A 21,659-nucleotide genomic window follows, 5' to 3' on the forward strand; every position below is an offset into this window, starting at 1 on the left:
ATGGACCAATGTTTAACTTCATTAAAAATTTAGGTATTTAGAATAGAATTATGTTAGACCGAAAGTTGGAGAGTATATCTTATCTTTAAAATTTAAATACAATATATTTAATTTCAGACGTATAAAAAATATAAAAAGAAAGAAAATAAACAAATGAATATAGAACAGTATTGAAGAGGAGAGTCTCTTTTAAGATGTCTTGTTGGCATTTCGATTCTTGCTGCAAATGATGATGGGAATAGTGGTTTTGAGAGAATTACTGCAACAAATTATATTACTTCTTCTCTTTGGTTTTCAGTTCAGAAAATTCCCAAAAACTGCCTCTACCTTTACCTCTTGCAGTTTCAGAGGCGGGAAAGTTTCTCTCTTGTTGCTTTGATTTGAAAAAAGGCCTGTTTTTTTTTTTTTGCCTTCTTCTTGTTTGTTTTTGAGAGAGTTTGTTTGGTTGTTGAGAAAGTTGAAAAGGGCTAGAGAAAGATAAGGAAATCAAATCCTTTTCAAGCTGCTCTGCTCTGTTCAAGTCCAAGCTTAGCTAGGAGAACTCAACTGTACTTGTCTAAAGCTGATACTATATTATTATACGTTTGTATGTATGCATGTATTTTTTTATTAATTTATTGTTTTTTCTTTTTGCTGTGTTTTCTTATGGCCAAAAAGTCTTGCTTGTGTGATGATTGTATGTTTGACTTGATATGGTTTTGGATTATTTGTTGCCTACAAGATGTTGGATAGTTGAGTTAAGCTTATGGTGATGAAAGCTAAGAATCATTGATTAATTGGAAGAAGAGTTCTTTTTGATGTCCTAATTTTTTTCGAGTTTTTGAATATGTTCTGCCATTCTTTTTTATTTCAACATGTTTCTTTAGAGTTTCTGGGCTAGCTGGAAGCAAAAATTGATGTATGATTGCTACTCTTTTGAGGCAAACAGGTGTTTTACTTCCAGCCTTCCCTTTAAAGACAGCAGATGTTCTGCTTCGGTCTAGTAACCGAAACTCCAAAATAGTTGTGGAATTAGGATAATTCTCTACTGTTTTTGGCCTTTCGGAGTTGCAATTCTCGTCTGCACCGAAGATTAATCTTGTGCTTTTGTGATAACTCTCAAAGTTGACGGTGGAAAAAGCAACAGGATGTGTTTTGGGTCACCCACTTTCTCTAGTTGCCGAGACTTCCTCTGTTTTCACAGGCCTTGTTGTTGTAACTTCATAAGCATGTTCCATCATTGACTTTCATTTGTGTGTTATCCTTTTCAAAACGCATGATTTTGCCGGTTTGGAGTTGTGCCTTCGACCTAGATCATCATTTGTCTCAAACAATTAGAGAGCTTGGTTGCTCTCAGTTGTGTGCAGTCCATTTATCACTACTGTCAACAATGATACAACAGTCTGGTTGACTTGCTTCTTCATTCTCTACTCTGTTCCCTTTCCATCAGTTTTTATGCATGATGTCTTTTTTCCGAGTATTTTTGGGAAGTTCTGACTTGCTAAAAGTGGTGGTAGTGGTTAAAGATACCACATGTTTGGAGATTTCCTCCCTAAATAGTAAACCATGCATGTAGGACCAGGTCCACCATAAGCATGTCAAGGGAGACAAGTACACGGTAGATCCAAAAATGGTGGGTTAGGAATGGCCGAGACACAACAAAAAATGGAAAGAAAGGGTCCATGCTTGGTAATCTTTTTCTCCGTATGAATGTTATGTGAGTGTTTTGATAGAACACATTCACAGAGACCTTTCCTGGCTGCAGAATGCCAATCAGTGAGCTATTAGTGGTTTTAAACTTCCATGAACCTAAGATTCTTCTTTATCTGCTATAAATCTGCGTTTACTTTTGCCTCCCAAGGTTTCAAAAAGTCATGAATAGTGATGTGCGTTAAGATATCAGTCTCTGATACCAGACTGGTATAGTTGGGATCTCATGTACTTCCTTCGCCATTTTTGCCCTTCTAAGCTTGTCAATTCAGTTTATATTTTGCCAGTCTCTGTCTTACCGTGTTTTTCCTTACTCAGATCTCTTTCACAGGCTTGTGGTGACTTCCCGTCCCAGCTACAGAAACTCTTCTGCCGTCAATTGAACCCCAGCACCTTGTATTATTTTCGCCTCTGCATATATGCCAGAAGCTCATTGATCTGCTTCCATCACAAGTCCAGGGAGAATGAATTCTGCATCCACTCAGTTTGTAACCTCCGGAAGGACGGGCATTTATGACCCTATGCACCAGATTGGTATGTGGGGAGAAAACTTCAAGAGTAATAGAAATACAAGTACTTCAACTATGTTTATAGCAGATAATCCAAATCCGTCTGCATCGATAATTATAGCACCAGACTCAAAGTTAGACGATCAGGTGAAAATTGCTGGAAGCTCGTCCTCAGTTCTTGTATTTGGCTATGCTTTTGGATTTACAAGCTGAAACATATTTGTTATTTACTTGTCTTTAGTCAGAGGATACTTCACACGGTACGCTTGGAGCTTCTAACAAGTATGATCAAGAAGCATCTAAGCCTTCTGATAAGGTAAAGTCTGTGCCGGTGTCCTTGGCTGTGGATCTCTCTCTCTCTCTCTCGTCTCCGACAATAAATACCTTATCATATATAGCCATGGTCTCAAGTTCTACTAAACGTACTTCCTCCCATGATATGAGCTACCACCCCTTGATCGGCAGGTTGTCTTGTATCTTTTGATTTTCGTGTCTTCTTTCTCCAACGAGGTCTTGACTTTAGTTTCAATCACCATTTATTTGAGTTCTTATGTCAAGATTTAAACCCTGAAATAGTTTCATGTTCTTTCTGATGATGATAAAAATCTGATTTGTTTGAACGTTTGAATATTATCCATATTTATACTGTTTTCATTCATAAATTTTGGGATCTGTTGTTTGCTATATATACTGATAGAAATATCCTCATTTTCCAATTCTTTCAGATGTCAAAAAATTAACTCTGAGAGTTCTTTCTGGAATAATATAAATACTTGCTTCATAATTAGCTCACACATGACTTCCTACAGGTACAAAGACGTCTTGCACAAAATCGCGAGGCTGCTCGTAAAAGCCGTTTACGGAAGAAGGTAGGAAGGACCATGAATTAAAAACCACTGGCCTAAAAGCAAAGAGTGGTTTAGTGTTACTAAATTTGATTTTAATTTTTCTTTACAGGCTTATGTTCAGCAGTTAGAATCAAGTCGTACGAAGCTCGTTCAGTTGGAGCAGGAGCTTGACAGAGCTAGACAACAGGGCCTGTATATAGGTGGCGGAGTAGATACCAGTCAGCTAGGCTTTGGTGGAGCTACAAACTCAGGTATATGTTTGCCTAAGTACTTCATTACCGTTTGTTCTGCTGTCTCACTCTCTGTCTAGCTGAAACTTCGTCTCTCTCACTTTGCAGTAGGCATTGTCAAATGTTTTATGTCATAAACCTTTTAAGATATTGTCGATCTTTAATGTTCGGCTTTATTTTTAGCTTCCCTTCTTCTTCTTCTTCTTCTGTAATGCCTACAAGTTGGTATTTTACACTCTTGTTGATTCTTGCTGGACAATAACAATATTATAAAAAGAAGGGACGGGAGATAGTTGTTAGGATGTTTGTAAAATTATTTTGGTTGAAAATTTGTCAGTTTGTTTGACTCACATGAACAAAGGAGACCATTCAAAGTAGAAGTAATTTGCTACATTATTTAATTTATATATTATGTTAAAAGAACGAGTTCAATGGCGAATAAAAAGTAAAATGCTTTCCTATAGTAACAAGATACATGTTGTAAATGTTGTTTTTTAAAGTTTTTTTCACTTAAAAATACATGAAAATATATATATTTTTATTTTTGACATTAAAACGATCAAAAAAAGTTCAAGTTTTTTTTAAAACGTGATATGCCAAACACCCCCTTGATATATTGTCCACAGCTGCTGCTTGCTATCAACGTAAAATCTTTATTGGTGACATGCTCATCATTCACTTATGCCCCAAGTTAGCACTTAAAATATGGTCTTGAGAGGTTGCTGTTGTACACGAATCTGTCCTGAAAAATGTCAGCACTTTCTCTTAGTGCTCAAACTGATTATTTTTGCCCTTAAATTTCTGAAGGACATTTTGTTTCTTGTAGTTCATCTCTAATTTTGTTCTTTCTATCAACCATATGCTGACTCTGAGGATTCTTCAGGGATCCCACCTTTTGAGATGGAGTATGGGCACTGGTTGGAGGAGCAAAATAGACATATTTGTGACATGAAAATAGCTTTAGATGCTCATATCAGTGACGCAGAGCTCCACAGACTTGTAGAAAGCGACATGAGCCACTATTCTGAACTTTTTCGCATAAAAGCAACTGCAGCAGAAGCTGATGTTTTTTATGTGATGTCTGGCTTGTGGAAATCATCGGCAGAAAGGTTTTTATTGTGGATTGGAGGGTTTCGCCCTTCAGAACTTCTTAAGGTGCTGGATTTATTATTTAAAATTATCAATTGAAGGTTTTCATATGTTAATTATACGGGGGTGCTTTTGAGCTTCTCAGTGTGACTTATTGGCAGTCTGGTTAATTAATTTTACAGTTGGTTTTTGGCCACTGCCCCTTTTGCTGCAAGTATTTCATTTATTCCAAGTTAGAGATTATTGGAGCTGAAAATGTTGTGGTTGGAGTAAAAATGGCTGTGGCCCTTGTTACTCCAAAATCCTGCTCTGGATATGCTAAGGCAGAATTCATGCCTGAAGTGCCAGCAAGCTGTGTAATATTTTATATTGCTTTTTTGTTGATTACAGATTCTCTTGCCTCACATTGAGCCCTTGTCAGAACAGCAAGTTATGAACGCTCTTAATCTTAGACAATCATGCCAGCAAGCTGAAGATGCTCTTTCACAAGGAATGGAGAAACTCCAACAAACCCTAGCAGAGACCGTGGCAGCTGGTCACTTGGGTGAAGCCAGTTACTCGCATCACAAGGAAACTGCAATGGCGAAGCTAAAAGATCTGGTCCGCTTTGTCCTGCAGGTCTTCTTTTGCATCTTCTCCTGCACTCACAACACACACGCGCAATCCATGATTTATGTTCTTGCCAATCAACTGGGTTTCATAAAGCGATCACTTCAATTTCAGAGAAAAAGGCATTCTCAAATTTCATCAAGGAATAAATTTGTTATGATAGCATTTAGGTCAAAATTGGCTGTGCTTGAAGTAATGCTTCCCAGCTTTCTGAATGAAGTCAAGCAACTGGGCTTGCTGGCACATCTAACATCAACCATCTGTTTTAACAGGCGGACCATCTACGCCAGGAGACGTTGCAGCAGATGTCTCGGATCTTAACAACACGCCAGGCAGCTCGAGGCCTTCTTGCTTTAGGGGAATACTTCCAACGACTCAGGTATCTGAGTTCACTTTGGGCAACTCGCCCTTGCGAGCCTGCCTAGATTCGTATTAGAAGGACCCTATAGGTGGTCAAGATCTCGAGGAGATAATCATCACCAGAGCCATGCTCGGAAAGGAAAAAGGTGCGCCTTTCGGTAATGTTGTTGTCTTATATATAGAAGATTCAAGCTTCTGGCATTTTTCAAGCAGCATCCCATAATTGGAAAGATGTAGATATAAATAGCCATCCTATCAAAGGTAGTTTGTGGTGAAATCAATTTTCAATGCTGTTACTGTCTTGCCGTCGAATCATATATTACGTTTTGAGTTTGCAGGTGAAACTCCGTCGTGTAAATTGGTCTTTGTATTTTTTGTTTTCATCTGCCTTGTACATAATTGGTGACTATTGCTACTTATTTGTCGTCTCCCATCTCCATTGCTTATGCAAAACCCTACTTGACTTTGAGTTTTAGGTCTGAAAACGAGAATCTTCTGATAATGAGAAGGTGTTCTTGGGTAAAATGCTAAAGAGTGAAACCTTCTTGATTTTGATTTCTTATCAGATAACAGCTAATTTGTCTGAAGCCTAGCTCGCTAATCACTTACAAACTCCAGTCGTTGAAGTTCATCTTTACCAACTCCAAAGAGAATAGTTGAACATGATTGGTCTCTGATTCTTTTATCTGGGGTGATTTTAATTTTCATTTATTTTCTGTATTAGCAACTCTTCCCGTCCCCCTTTTCTGGTATGCTAATTACGAGAAATAGAAAGAAGAGAGTATCGCCGGTTGAGTTCAATCAACATTTTAATCATCGGAGCCAACATTTACAGATAGGTGCTTCCGCCCTGAGTAACCAGAAACTACAGGGCCATTATTGATCCTGCAAAGTTGGGACACAACCGTCACTGGAATACAAGTTTTTTTCTGGGGCATTCCTGCTCCTTAATTACATCACTTACAAAACAAAACAAAAAAAAAATGATGCCTTGCCAACATCGACCTGTTGCACATACTGAAATCGCTGAAGCCTCTCTGGGATATAGTTCCTTGCATGCGTTTTCAAGTAATCGATCAATTGGCTCACGCTATTGACGTCTACATTCTTTGGACATAAGAAAAAAAGTTTGATTTTTTCAGGTTAGGATTGGTTAGATATTTGCTCGTTATTATTGAATGCAACCTATCAGAAGAGATCGATGCCAAAAAAATTGAATAATTACATGTTCATCTCAGCTAATGGCAGGTAGTTCCTCACAACTTCAACATTGAGTATTCCAATGCTCCGACAAGAAAGTCTGCATGTACCAAAACGAAATCCATGACATTAGATCATTCTGTTAAAAAGAGCATATAAGCAAAATCAACAACTAATCATCACGCAGGCAAATTGGATTTTTTTTTTCATGGGTACTGAGTTCTTCAAAGCTCTCAGAATCTCTCCTGAAAGCTATCTTATTGCTCATCTAAAAATCACAAGGCTTTAATTTATCTAAGCACTTGAAGAGACGTTGACATCAAGTGTACCTGCATCGTCTTTGGTGAAACATATTGGCGGTTTGATACGGAACACATTTCAATGGATTCCAGCTTTGCCGACTAGGATGCCAAGCTCTGCACTCAGGAAACAGTGATGATAAATACACATTAGAAATCGATGAAAAAACCAGATGGTAGTCAAAGGCTTATCTTTTCCATGTTTATGGGGTTGGGAGGCTGTCGTTGTTGCCTCTAAGTTTCTCAAATAAGATTGCAGTTTCGGCTTTGGCAGGCGTCTTTTCCTTCCTGTCAGTCACAAGTTCTACCCTCAACATTAAGCTGCTGCCCCTTACATCTCCAATGACTGGAACAACAATTAAAAATTTCTGAGCAACTTAAAATATCATTACTAAAAGCACATTGTATTGCATTAGAACATTAGTAGTGATTCAGAAGTTACATATCATCAGAAACATCTAAATTCATATAATCATTGAATGTCTGCGGAAAAAATCAATAGAATTTGGACTTCTGTTTGGCTTGTTGATTTCTATTATACACAAGGCTACAGAAGCAACAAAACTAATTATTCCTACATGAGGCTGTTAAAGAAACTAGCTTTGCTCATGGCTCGTACAAAAACATTCATATATGATATGTGCACACATTCACAAGCAGCTCAATTTGAGACACTGTGCAAGCACATGCATAAAAAGAAAAATCATCAGCAAACGCTTAAAGGAATGAATAGAGTATTAATACAAATCTGGTTAGATAATTGAGAAGACTTTACCCCAGTAAATGTTGGTAACTTGGTATATGAACAGAAACATACCCAAAAGTATGGCTTAAAATAGCGAGTTAAGAATAGTTAGTTCACTAGGTTTGCTTTCAGAGGGTGCAAACAGACAGCCTATATAACAAGGCTCGAAGCCTAGGCCAATAGAATACTAAATATAGAGACAAATGGAAAATGTCATGTACATCACACAGGCAAAATTCGCAACAAAGTATTTAGAACCAAGTTCAAGAGAAATTACTGTCATGTCTCAAACGTCATGTTTGCAGCTCTCTTGGTCAAACTTCATGTCACACAGGGTTTGCATTGAATTGAATTTTCTGTGCCATTTCTTGTGCTATTTCTGGTGTTGTTACTACAGCTCCCAATGGCAAACCATTGCCAATACCCTCATAAATGCTAATTGTGTTATTTGTGACATGGTCAAACAGGTTTCAAAAGACAGTAAAGGTAACATATGAAGCAAGAACTATATAAAACATAAAACTATCTTTTGTAGCGCTAAGGAACAAATCTGAAGAGGTGTGATTTTAAATACCTTTGCCATGGTAACAATGTCAGGGGTGACACCTTGAGTCTCAAATCCCCAATAGTGGCTTCCTGTGTGGCCAAACCCCGATTGCACTTCGTCAGCTATGCAAACTCCCCCTGCCTTACGCACAATGTCATAAACCATTGTCAAGTATCCAGGGGCTAATTCAACTGCTCCTCCAACTCCCTATATTCACCAAAAATATAAAAGAATGAAGTTCTTTTACAATTTCACATTCCAAGGTTGTCAAAACAGCCATATGCTGCTTATGGAAACAATACTTAAAGTCAAAGTCACCAAACTGAATAGTTTCGGATATAAATCCAACAACTTTTCCAGAAGAACCATAATCGATGTGATCCTGCACACCTTTCGCATAACCAGTAGGGTCAGAGCCAAAGATTCCTCGGTATGGATTTGGATTAATAACATGATGAATTTCGCCCTGCAGTATTCTTCGGTCAGAACCACTGGCATCAATCAAATTACAATAATGTGATCATATTTCCTTTCCATGCAGCAATTGTAGATAAACAAACCTGTGGAATTGAGTGTTTCCATGTGTTCCTATTGTACCAGAACTTTATGCATTTTTAACGAAATCATTTCAAGATTACCAGTGTATAGTCTAGCCATCAGCATCGCTAATTCATTTGCTTCTGACCCAGAATTTACAAAATATACAACCTGCAGACGAAAACAAGTTTAAGATGTAGATAGTGTTTTCTGATCAGTATGAGAAGCAGCAACCCATAATTTACTCCAATAATGTTGTGTACCTTTGAAACAAATAAAGATGAATTAAATAATGATTACCCACAAAACTCATGTTTTAAAATGTTAAATAATTACTTTGAGCAGGAAGCAACAAACCACTTAGACAAACGATCATCATTCCAATACAGAATAAAAGAAAATAACCAAAACCCTAATTACTTCATCATTGTATCCCATTGACAAGAATGATGTTTTACCGAAAGGTATCAAGAATAGCAGAAACCTTGAGGTTTCCAGGCATCTTAGCAGCTAAGGCCTCAGCAAAATCAGCAATAGTGTGGCTCAAGTAAATGGTAGTAGCATGTTGGTGCAGCTTGCTTTGCTCCATAATTGCATTTAAAATTTGAGGATGGCAGTGGCCGCAAGAGACAGTCACTTATGAATATTTATTTATTTATTTTAATAAGTAATAAGTAGAATATAAATATATAAAAAAATCCAAACTTATATCCATTTCTATTTTTAATTGAGTTATCAATATTATTTTTACTAAAATATTATTTTTACTAAAATGATATTATTGTAGATTTAAAAAAATCAAAGATTAATTTTAGATCAATCCCCTAGTTCATGACTCGGTTTTTAAGCTGGATAAATTCCTAACCAAGTTTAATAACTATTAGTTATATGACCTGCGTGATGTTGTGAGTTTTTTTTTTTTTTGCATAAAAAATATCAAAAAAAAATAAGATTTAAAAATATTAGATTTTTCTACAAAGCTCTATCCAAGAATCTTGAGTTTGGCTGTAACGCCTGACTTAAGAGTAATATTTATAATATTAATAATAACATTAAACTTGCATAACCCAAGTTTAAGTAAGTTTGGCTGCAACACCAGACTCAAGAATATTGGATGTGGGTCTGGCTATAAGGTCGTGTCATAAAAGTATAATAATTAAATAGATTAATTAAAAAAAATCAACAAGAAAAAAAAAACTAATGAAGAAAAAAAATTGAATTAATTGGGTTAACCCTTTAAACTAAATTATCCCGTAAAACCTGGGATTCGCGTCATAAAAGTTTGATAACTAAATGGAAAAAAAAAATAACGGGTTTATCCATAATTAACTAGGTTAATTAATCAAACCAAGCTAACCCGTCAAGTCCAGGATACGTGTTATGAAAGTCTGATAATTAAATATAAAGAAAATTAACCTTAACAAAATAAACTAAATAAAAAAAAAGTAAAAAAAAATCAAGGTTAACTCATTAAATCAGGTTAACCCATCAAACCTCAGAATCCGTGTCATGAAAATCTGATGACTAAATAAAAAAAAATTAACATTAACAAACTAAATTAAACAAAAAAAATTATTAAAAAAAGAAAAAAATAGTTATATAATATAATATAATAATAATAATTATAATGATATGGTATAACAGGTTTAATAAGTTAATTCGAATTTTTATTTTAATTAAATTTTTTTTAAGCTGGATAAATTGCTAACCAAGTTTAATAAGTATGCAACAGTTAAAAGATGTGGAGGCATAATATTTATCCGAGTTGGACTTATGAGCCAATCCGATTTGAGGATAGAGGTTGTTTGTGCAATGGATCCGATAAGAATCGGCATCGCATTAGTGAAAAAATCAGGATGTATCGGTTCAAGATCAATCCATCACATCACGTGTCATTTGATTTAAAAAAAAAAAAAAAGAGTTGAAAAAAAGGGCTTGCTGAACTCAGACTTATTAAAACAATGAATAAGTGAATTGACACCTTTTTTTTTCGAATTTCGGTTCAGTATAAAACACATAACTATGTCTTTGACTTTTTTTAGAGGGAATAGATCGGTAGCCCGTGACTTGTCCAGAATAGGACCCCTTTTTTTTTTTAACGCGTTTAAAAAATATTTAGTTAAAGTAGCACTTAAAAAAAACTATTGGTTTGATAATAAAGGAGTTTGATTTTAAATCCATTTTGTTGCGTTATATTTCTTTTTGTGGTGACTGAATTACGCTATTTTCGTTAAAAAAAAATAGTTTTGTTATGATATAGAGTTTTATTTTTAGGAGTTTGTAAAAACTATATAAGATTAGAAAGGTGCTGTGTATTAAATAAAATAAAATAAATTTAATTATCAGGTTTAAATTTACATGGCATATTTCCCTCTCCCCTCCAAAAAAAAAAAAAAATAATTAAAACAACATAAAAAACAAAACAAAATGAGAACACATGCAAATGGATAAATATGAAAACTTAGAGATTATTTAAAAATGCGGGTGAAATTTGTATTTTAAAAAAAATTAATTTTTTTATATTTTAAATTGTTTTGATTTTGTAATCTTAAAAATATTTTTTTTTTAAAAAAAAAATCATGTTAATATATTTTAACATAAAAAATATTTTAAAAAACAATCATAATCACAACTATATTTTTAAACAAAATAATATATATATAAAAGAAGCTTGGACGTAGAAGTGAAAAAAAGAGAGGAAGCTAAAAAAAATATTTGCGTTTTTGCAAGGTTTCAAGCCGTTTGGCTCAACGATTACGGCTATATTTTTCTTTAACAATTATAATATATTGTTTGGTTACAAAATGAACCGTAACTTTCATACATATATATTTATCATTATCTTTATTCAAAATTCAGTTTTGTTGAAACAGAAACTATATGCTTTGCACCATATTTTTTATTTATTGCAATTATTTTTTAAATAACAATTACAATATCTATTACAATGCCAAATATACTCTTAATCAGCCAATGATATTCCTTCGTGAGGTTTTGGCTGATAATTAAATGGTGGAAGCTATGGAGAAGAATCAACAGATGAAGGAACTGTAGAGAGAGAACTGCAGAGAGAGAGAGAGAGAGTTCCCACAAAATTTGGTTTTGGCTTCTCTTACACTGCTTTTCAACATTTGTCTCTAAAAAGCCAGGACCAGACAGCAGATGATTTTTAGAGGTGAAAAAACAGGGGTTGGTGGTGCCTGCCCTGGTGGTCAGTGTCAAGAGTTGACTATGTGGGTGTGATCAATAGTTTTTTATATATTAAACGCGATGCAAACGGTTCTATTGAAATTCACTTTTTTTATTAAAAAATATTTTTTATATATTTTAAATTATTTTAATATACTAATCTCATTAATAATTTTTTAAAAATAAAAAAATATCATTTTAATGTATTTTATCATAAAAATCATTTTAAAAAACAATCATAATTATATTTTTAAACAGACATAAGACAAAACCTAGTTTAAACTAATTAATTTTAATTTAGTTTGATTTAGTTTTTTTAAAAAAAAAAGGGGTTTTTAGTTTTAAGTTTTTATTGGTTTTTCATGATCTGGTTAATTTTTTACAATATAAAAGTAAAGCCAAAATAAATTTATAAAATAGATGAAATAATTGCAAATACTCAAAAACATATATAAATATAGTTATAAAAATAAAATAGAAGATATGAACTTATCCAATCAGAATTTTACTGCAAGTAAAACTTATCCAGATAGTTAGACATGTGTTTTTTATATATTAGGAACAATATAAACTCCATGTTTTAACGAGAGAAAAAAAATACAAATCTCAAGGGTTTGGTGTCATTCTAAACAACAAACTTTTTAAAAAATGGGACATATTTTATATGCATACATATTACAAGCATTATTTTTTATATTTATTCTTAAAAGTCCGGTTCATTTCGGTTAAATAAATTTAAAAATCTTAAACTGAAATCAAACCATACCTAATTTTTTATGGTTTTTAATCTGGTTTTTTTTTTAATGTTTTTTGGTTCTACCTACAATTTTTTTTATTTTTTTCAATTTAATTTTTATTTTTTACTCACTTCTAGATATCACACTATTTTTTTTTTATTCATTTGATAATTAAGATTGAAGCTCCAGTTATTACATGAAAAATAAGATTTTCATGAATCTTGGAAACGTTGAAGTTGATACGAAATTAAAAGGATAAAATTAATATCAATATGCAAAGCTAACTAAAGAAAAAAGAATCTAGAAAATGTATTGAGTTTTTGTTCCAAACAGGATCGACCCGTGTGATATAAGTCAACACGTCATTTCTGTCTATAATACTCCAAATATAACTCTTCTAAAAAGTAGCTAACATCACCGTAATAAAATCCGGTATAGAATTTCTAAAGTGAGTAGACATCTTTGGAGATGCCATTTGTTGATTGAATGACTCAAATGAAATACAACAAGTCCATCCAAACTTTAATTTAAAATTTTAAGATCTGGTAAGATGATTTAGATATTTATATTAATTAAAAAATAAAAAATAATAATTTCAAGGAATAACTTAACTAATTAAATTTTAGGTTTATTTTTTAATAGTCATGAGTTCGAGTCTTTTTAGGGCTACTAGAGACTTACATAGTCATTAATTCTAAAGGCTCGCGAGATTAATCAAAGTGTTTGCAAATTAACTCAAATATCCATATAATAATTATAAAAAAATTAACTTTGAGAGGTGTAGTAGCTAGTCAGGCTTTGAGTTTATTATTCAGAAGTCACTAGTTTGAATGTTACAAATCTTAAGATCACTGAAAACTATAATTATTAACTTCAAAGCCTCAAGAAATCAGTTTAAATACACATAAACTAATCCGAATATTTAAAGTTAAATTTTCCAAACACAACTACCATAAATGCAATGCAATGCAATGCAATAAAATATAAAAACAAATAATATTTTATCTTAAACTAGTGTTTTTAAACCAGCTGTGCCAATGAATTGATAAGGTAACTTGTTGATTTGGGACCTAGACACATATCAATCAAGTAAGTTTATTTATACTATAGCTGGGTTAGATTTTATATTTAATAAAAACAAAAATAATTAACTTAATTAAAACCAGTTAACTTAGCAGTCAAGCATTGATTTAGTCACATCATTTAAAATTTAAGTGATGTCCAGTTTAACCTTTTTATTTTCTTTTAAATACGCTGTTTGAAATTGCTCTATAATTATGATTTAAAATATATATTTTTATTTATTTTTAAATTAATTTTCAAGATCACCATATTAAAATGATTAGAAAATATAAAAAATATTAATTTTTAATAATTAAAAAAAATAAATTATTTAAAAACATGAATTAGTTTCAAACTACACCTAACTCTATTTAAATCAAGCCATCTAATTCTAATTCATGAACAGAGCCTTGAATCGGTTTATTATTGAACACACCAAGTTTTGTAACTATGGTAATAAAAAAACAAATGTAAAAAAAAAATCCCCGCACCAGCCACCAACCGGTACAAATTTTTATCCGTGCGAACCGTACCCTCTTACAGTAGCTACCTAGCTGGTAGAGCCCCACTTTACAGCCTCGATCTCTCTGACAATGACACCTGGATTCTTCTCTCATTATTTTAGTCAGAAACAAAAGCTAGAATCAAATTCTCTCTTCCCTGGTGGCCCCCACCAAAAAAAAAAAAAAAAAAAAAAACAGCAGAGCCAGCCCATCCCTTCTCTTCAATTTCCTCTCCTCTATCCTGCTCTCTTTCCCTTTCCGTTACGGCCTCCCTAGCAACAACCTTCACGGTCAGTTTTCACGGTCTCCTTTCCTTTCTCTTCTTTTCCCTTTCCCTTCCCCTTTACTCTCTTTTCCGGCAGCATTCACAGCCGGAAACATCGGCGTTGTTGCCACCCATCTTTCTCACCAGGCTTCCTCCTCGTCCGATCTCCACCTCTCCACGGTTTTTCTCTCACCAACGAACTCTGCCACAGAAACGCCTGGAAACAACAGGAACCGGCAGCCACGAGTAGCAGCAATGAAAGTCTTCCACGCCGCCTACTCTTCTTCTTCTTCGATCTCTCTTTAGATAGCGGTTGGCTACAACGCCGGCAGAATAAATAAGAAGACAACGCCCTGATCCAGTATCAGCCAGCACGCGCCTACAAGTAGAACGTCGCGTGGTACCCACGCGCCATCGCCACAATCGGAGCAGAATTTTCAACAGGTATCTCCATCTCTTTTTCAGTTTCTGCATTTACAATCAAGAAAAGTAAAAGAAAAATCACATGAAAACTGGCAGATTTGCCGCGGATTGTTTTGATGCTATGCGTAGGCCCGGGGACTGGTTGATAATTTTGGTAGGTCCTGAAAAGAGGCTGAGAGGAAGGCAAACTGAGGAATGGTTGTTTAGGGCCCCTAGAAAGGGTCCTGATTTAGTTTAGTTATGTTTTGTGTTGATTGCTGATGTTTACGGATCCCCGGAAACATTTTGTTGAGTGTCATGTTAAAAACTTGGTTTTTGCTGGGATGGATATTTTCTATTTGCTGGGGTTTGCTTGTGTCATCTCGATTATGCTGCATGGATATGTTTTAGTGTTATTTGCTGCTGTTGTATGTGTTATGATGTGCTTAACTTTGTTTTTATCGCTTCCAGTTCAAGTTTCAGGTGTGTGAGTTCGTGTGCTTCGATTGTTTTGGTTATCATCGTAACTGTGTCCATTCTCATCGTTTTCTCTGCTGCTCGCTCTTCTTTGCTTTAAAATGCTTATAGAATTATTGTTTTTAACATGATGATTTGTTTTTATGGACATGAACACTAGTGTTGTTGTTTTTTTTAATATTTTTTTATTTATATAATAGGTTTTTAAGAAAAAAACACGTTTTTTTTTTCTATTTAATTTAGGAGATTAAATATTATACTTAATAGTTTTATTTTTTCTAGTTTATTTAAAAAATTTTATTGCTTTTTCTTTATTTCCAGTATTCCTAGTTTATTTATGGTTTTTTTTAAAAAAATTTATTTAAAGAGTTATAAACCTTTTACTGAAGTAATGAAATTACTGTTTAAGGTTCTATGTGACAACTTTATTTGCTTTAATTTTGAATTTTTAGCTTGTTGTCTTTGTATTTGTGTTTGATTCTATGTCACTTAGAATTAGAGTTTAACGATTCCTATGTGGTTAGTTGTTGTATGCTATTAAATAATCATAGATGAAAAAAGTGTTCGCAAAATAGGATGTGCTCGTGTAGCACGAGATGATAATGTTTTTTCTTGTAAAAAAGATGTTCAAGAACTGGTGATGGAAGATATGCAGAGATAAGATTAACCCATGAATTGGAGATAAGAAACACACAAAGGCAAGTTGAAAATTACCTTGTCGATTAGCGAAGATGAAGAAAATAAAACTGGAGGCTCTTAAGAAGAGTAATTGCGGATCCATGACTAGTTTTGAAAACTCATTTCAGTGGCATGAAAAGAGAGGCAACCTCTTGATTGAGATGGATATGGTATTGAAACTAGAATATTTGATGATTCTAGTTATTTTGTGGGTTAAAATCAACCACCAATTTATGATGTTTATTTTGATGATGATTATGTTGATATTGATAGAACAATGACAATAATGGTAGTGATGTTATCAATGGTGTTATTATTGATAAGTTAGAAGTTGAGTACAAAGAAACTAAATTCGGTAATAAAATTATGAATTGAGATTCTATGTGATAATTCTATTCGGTTTTAATTGTCTTTCTAGCTTGCTGCTTTTTATGTGTTTTCGTTTGCTTCGGTATTGATGTAGAGCTTTGATACCAGCTAGTGCTGATGAAAACTACACAAGAAAGCCAATAAGTACAAACCATGAATTCTGCTGAAAAGGGTTACCATACAAAATTCTAATTCAAGATTTTATTATTGAATTTCCTTTTTTCAAGTAATCTACATCTCTAAAATACTTACAACTCCTTAAATAAACTAAAACATTAGACTAAACAAACTAATAAACTCGAAAATGAAGTAAAAATAATAGAAGTCCTAAACAAATTAGGAAAAATAAAATTATTAAGCATATTATTTAATTTTCTAAACTAAATAGGAAAAAATAAAAATAATTAAGTAAAAATATATTTATTTTAAATCTCTAGCGTCAGTCTCACCAGGTTGAAAAATATTCATCTTTTAAGTTCAAATTACTCTTATCTCGATCTTGTAGATCTCTAATAAAAAATCCGTAACTTTTTTTTCCTTCGCTTCAGGTGTATAGCAATTTCAAATATCAATTCCAATCCTTTCATCATAAAATTTGTATAAAAAACAACAATTAACAAATTATTTTGCTTTCATTGACTTTTAGAGTAATAAATTAAAAACCTCAAACTTACCTTATCAACATGCCTTTATCCACATAACTCTTAAATACATCTACCTTTGTGATAACAATAAACTTATAATCAAAAGTATCAACATGGTTTAATAATAATAAAAAAAATTTTTTTATTGAGCACCTTCCATGTTTTCTTTACACCCAACCTTTAAATTATCACTGAGGAAACAATTAATCATAGCACCATTATTGTCATTGCATATGATATTATTATCAACATAATCATTATCAAAATAAACATCGTGAATTGATGGAGAATACCAATCCATATTTATCTCATCACAAATAAGATCATCAAAATCTTCACGATGCTCATCCTGATCAAGAAGCTGTCCACCATGCCCATGGCTTTGAAACGAGTTCTCAAAACTGGTTATGGATCTGTGGTCAATCTTTTCATGTTCCTCTAGTTTTCTCTTCTTCATCTCCATTACTTGACGAGACAATTCCTTAACTTGCCTCTGCAGCTTTATATTTGTTAGATAACGAGTTAATTTTGCAATTGCTCTTTGCATGTCTTTTCTCACCAATTTTTGAATTTTTCGAAAGAGAAACACCCCATTCCCTCCTATACGAACATGTCTTGTACCGTGACCACATCTTCCATCCCATGGTTATTTAATAACACACAACAATCAACCACTAGGAATTGGTAGAATCTGATACTAACTTATGTAGACCTTTGATACCAATTGATGCAAATGAAAACTACATAAGAAAAAAAAACAAAACACAAACAACACATAATTCTATTGAATATGGTCATCACAAAAAAATTCTAATTTGAAATTTTATTACTGAATATTTCTTTGCAAGTAGTCTGCCTTTCTAAGAGGCTTAAAACTCCTTAATTAAACTCAAAAACTAACATAAACAAACTAGAAAACTTGAAAATAAAGTAAGTAATAGAAGCCCCGAATAAATTAGAAAAAATAAAATAAAATTATTAAGTGTTTTATTTAATTTTCTAAATGAAAAAAATAAAAATACTTAAGAAAAAGTAATTTTTCTTAAAAACCTCCTGCATCAGTTTGTTTATTTTTCAATCATAATTGAGTGTACTTCGTTTTTTTTGCTACCAATGATTATATTTTTTAAATTATATTTGTTTATTGGGATTTTCCAGGCTTCTACAGTAAGTGCTGTTTGACTTTGAAGCTAAAACAAGAAAGGAAAAAGAGGGTCAGTTGAAGAGGTGAAAGAGGTTTTCTTTTGGTAGTGGATTGTCAAGACTTTGATGGTTAAAGTCTATTTGGCGGGTTTTGGTTATGATACGGATAAGATTGAAGTCTGCATATAACATAGCATATTTCTTGTTCTGTCTTAATGGGTTTGAATGATTTCTTGATTTTAGAGGTTTCAACTATTGGATTGTTGAGATAGAGGAGGAAAAACAAAAAGTAATGGGGGAGGAGGCTAACTCTTGGATAAGGAGGACTAAGTTCTCTCACACAATTTATCACCGTTTCGATCATTCAAGATTGGCCTCTTTTCCTATCAGTATCCAGGCAGAAAGAATTTCGGGCTTGAAATCCAGGCCTGGAACTGGAACTGCTTCTCCCAAGCAGAATTCACAGCAATCCTTGTCCAATCAAAACTTTCAACTGTCCTTTCCCAATCAGAAATCACTTTCCTTTCCCAGTCAGAAATCATTAGTGTCTGATACTTCTCAGACGAGGAGAAATCTGCTCACAAATAAGCAAAGATCTTTATCTCCTCTACCTGACACAAACCTTTCCGATACTTTTAAAGAAGCAAGGTCTGATAAAAAGAGATTCTCAACACCACATCCCCGAAGAAAAAATCAAGACATGGGAGTTATAAGAAAGTTTTTGCATAGAGAGTCACAAGAATCCAAGGAGAAGTCCAATAGAAGCCCACTTAGGCACTTGGCCTCGATGAAGGTTGGTCATGAAAAGTCCAGGATTAAGGAGTCTGCTTGGGCAAAATATTTTGATCATGGTGGAGGAAAGGTTAATGCAGTGGAAGCAGCTGATGAATGCATTGTTGATATGTCTAAACTGTTTCTTGGGCTTAGATTTGCTCATGGGGCGCACAGTAAGCTTTACCATGGTTTATACAAGGATAAGCCTGTTGCAGTTAAAATTATCAGGGTACCAGATGATGATGAAAATGGAAACTTAGCAACTCGATTGGAGAATCAATTCAACAGAGAAGTCATGCTTCTATCTCAGCTTCACCATCCGAATGTCATTAAGGTGATTATTATTGGTGTATCACTCAATTGTGTTGCTTAGAGAAACCATGCAATTTGGAACCTTTTTTTTTTGTTTCTTGTCTTTTTTTTTTGTAAAAAAAGTTTTTTTTTTATGACTTTCAGCTGATACTCGTTAACAATTGATGTGAATTTTCAACCATCACTGGAATTGTCATTACTGGAATGAATATGAGATTGCTAACTTGTCCAATCCTTTCTAAGCTATGTTCTTTGATTTGACAATGTAGTTTGTAGCAGCATGCAGAAAGCCTCCAGTTTATTGTGTCATAACAGAATATTTATCCGAGGGTTCCTTAAGGGCATACCTGCACAAGCTTGAGCACAAAGCCCTCTCCTTAGAGAAATTAATGACAATTGCTCTAGACATTGCTCGTGGAATGGAATACATTCACTCTCAAGGTGTCATTCATCGAGACCTTAAACCAGAGAATGTCCTTATTGATCAAGAGTTCCACTTAAAGATAGCTGATTTTGGTATAGCTTGCGGAGAGGCATATTGTGATTCACTGGCTGATGACCCAGGCACTTATAGATGGATGGCACCTGAGATGATAAAAAAGAGATCCTATGGGCGAAAAGCGGATGTTTACAGCTTTGGACTCATCTTGTGGGAAATGGTGGCAGGAACAATTCCCTATGAAGACATGACTCCCATCCAAGCTGCTTTTGCAGTAGTGAATAAGGTATGCAATTCCCGGCACTCTATTTATTGTCAATATTTTTGTTTGAATTCATAAACCTAATCTGGTACGTTTTATTCTATCTTGTTTAATTTCTCCATGTTTTTATTCATTCGTGTTTCTTTGATTGCATTTATGAATTTCTCCTACTCACCAACTTTCCTTTTATGTCTTCCTCTGTCCTGCAATTTCTTTGGCATCTATCTTGTCGTTTGGGTGGGGATTTTTCCACCAAACCTGTTTTTGTTCACTTTGCTTAAGAAAATCTGAAATCTAGTAATATATTCATCATCCTTGGTTTCTGTATAAATACTCAGATTAATGGTATTTTGTAATCATTTGAATGAGGCAAGTAAGATGGTCTGAGTAAGAGTTGCCATTGCTTCCTTTTGGCTTGGTTGGTTTAGTTTTATATATTTTCTATTCTTTCCCCATCATTTCTTTGTTCTTGATTTATTTTGGAAATCAACCGTGTGTTTTTTATATTCCAAAGTTTTAACATTTGATAACTCTGATGTCTTTCCAGAATTCAAGACCTGTTATCCCGAAGGACTGTCCTCCTGCCATGGGAGCTCTTATTAACCAATGTTGGTCACTGCAACCAGAAAAGAGGCCGGAGTTTAGGCAGATTGTGAAAGTATTAGAGCAATTTGAATCTTCCCTTGCTCATGATGGAACCTTGAATCTAGTACAGAACTTAACTTGCCAAGATCATAAGAAAGGAATGCCCCATTGGATTCAAAAGCTCGGTACCGTGAATCCCAGTAGCACACATATGCCCAAACCTAAATTCACATGAATCTTCTGTATGGCTTGGCTTTTGTAGTGTACCAGGTCATTTGTAATTAAAAAGGTTTGATTTTGAAACTCGTTTATTGGTACTCCTCTACGTCACATTCATGTTAGTGTGAATTTAATAGATTGGTAGGCGTTCCTTGAGGTGAAATGTCTTCTTTTTACAAATATACATATAAAAGAAATGATCATAATTTGGGGTGTTCTAGCCATTTTAAGCGTCTGGTCAAAACAAGAAAAGCTGTTTTTAGAAGGCTATGAACTTGGAGCGGCTCTCCCTTGATAAAGTTTCTCCTGCATGGTAAACTATCTATCACCGACTCTGTTCTTCCTTTTACCTTTCTTAAATCATCCTAGGATGTTTTTCATGCTACCGTTACTCTTCTCTGTTGTTTTGTTTTCATGCATCAGAACTCTCAAATTTTGCTACCAAGAACAAGTTAAGTGGCGTTTTGCCAAGCTCCTCTATATCAGTTTTCAACTTTCTAGATTTAAATGGTCACGTCCATCGCTTAGGTTTTCACAATAGACGGCCATGTATTTTTCTTGGCACATGGTTGAACGTATTGCCATGAGTCCAACATTTCATCTTCATTTGCTTCCCGTCGACATTAAGATGTTTCACTTTAGGGCCGTCGTGTCTCGAATGCCCATGCCCCCCCCTATCATTACCTTATCGTGACTTGATTGATCTTTGACTTGAAACACCGCCATGGGTTCATAGATTTCCAAAATACTCAGCACTGTCTCACTTTTGACATCTCTTCACAAGCATCAATTTCAACATCTTTGCTTTGCAATAATGGTTGTGTGAACAACTGTTTAATTTCATGTGTGGGCAGGAATGCATAGTCTCCACATTTCTCTCGGTTTCTTTTTCATCTTTTTGTTTGTACAAGACAAGAAATGTAGAAACAGGGAAAGA

General features: G+C 34.0%; 3 protein-coding genes and 1 long non-coding RNA gene across 11 annotated transcripts; 2 read left to right on the top strand and 2 right to left on the bottom strand.

Moving 5' to 3' along the window:
- Positions 1 to 214: 214 nt before the first annotated feature.
- LOC118039491 (transcription factor TGA1) lies at positions 215 to 5,762 on the top strand. Of its 8 annotated transcripts, none has more exons than XM_035046231.2 (8): positions 215 to 586; positions 2,008 to 2,345; positions 2,440 to 2,514; positions 3,008 to 3,067; positions 3,156 to 3,297; positions 4,160 to 4,431; positions 4,756 to 4,983; positions 5,247 to 5,762. In XM_035046231.2, the coding sequence occupies exons 2-8, from the start codon at positions 2,154 to 2,156 to the stop codon at positions 5,397 to 5,399; spliced, it is 1,122 nt and encodes a 373-aa protein (XP_034902122.1). In that variant the 5' UTR covers positions 215 to 586; positions 2,008 to 2,153; the 3' UTR covers positions 5,400 to 5,762. The 8 variants fall into 8 exon arrangements, with proteins under 8 accessions (XP_034902122.1, XP_034902128.1, XP_034902102.1 ...); XM_035046237.2 differs by having other exon boundaries at positions 2,021 to 2,345; XM_035046211.2 differs by having other exon boundaries at positions 215 to 548.
- A 363-nt stretch (positions 5,763 to 6,125) lies between these two features.
- LOC118039542 (uncharacterized) lies at positions 6,126 to 7,859 on the bottom strand. The gene is made up of 4 exons (XR_012169950.1): positions 7,066 to 7,859; positions 6,864 to 6,950; positions 6,560 to 6,634; positions 6,126 to 6,441 (listed from the first exon to the last, which is right to left on the bottom strand). It is a non-coding gene; the product is annotated as an uncharacterized lncRNA (long non-coding RNA).
- Positions 7,860 to 7,904: 45 nt separating this feature from the next.
- On the bottom strand, positions 7,905 to 9,301 carry LOC118039546 (alanine--glyoxylate aminotransferase 2 homolog 1, mitochondrial-like). The gene is made up of 5 exons (XM_073409271.1): positions 9,147 to 9,301; positions 8,764 to 8,833; positions 8,492 to 8,616; positions 8,153 to 8,332; positions 7,905 to 8,003 (listed from the first exon to the last, which is right to left on the bottom strand). The coding sequence occupies exons 1-5, from the start codon at positions 9,249 to 9,251 to the stop codon at positions 7,905 to 7,907; spliced, it is 579 nt and encodes a 192-aa protein (XP_073265372.1). The 5' UTR covers positions 9,252 to 9,301.
- A 5,029-nt stretch (positions 9,302 to 14,330) lies between these two features.
- Positions 14,331 to 20,946, top strand: LOC118039481 (serine/threonine/tyrosine-protein kinase HT1). The gene is made up of 4 exons (XM_035046189.2): positions 14,331 to 14,862; positions 18,147 to 19,239; positions 19,487 to 19,942; positions 20,466 to 20,946. The coding sequence occupies exons 2-4, from the start codon at positions 18,424 to 18,426 to the stop codon at positions 20,736 to 20,738; spliced, it is 1,545 nt and encodes a 514-aa protein (XP_034902080.1). The 5' UTR covers positions 14,331 to 14,862; positions 18,147 to 18,423; the 3' UTR covers positions 20,739 to 20,946.
- Positions 20,947 to 21,659: the final 713 nt, after the last annotated feature.

This window comes from Populus alba, chromosome 5 (assembly GCF_005239225.2).
Source record: "Populus alba chromosome 5, ASM523922v2, whole genome shotgun sequence".
Taxonomy (NCBI): Eukaryota; Viridiplantae; Streptophyta; class Magnoliopsida; order Malpighiales; family Salicaceae; genus Populus; species Populus alba.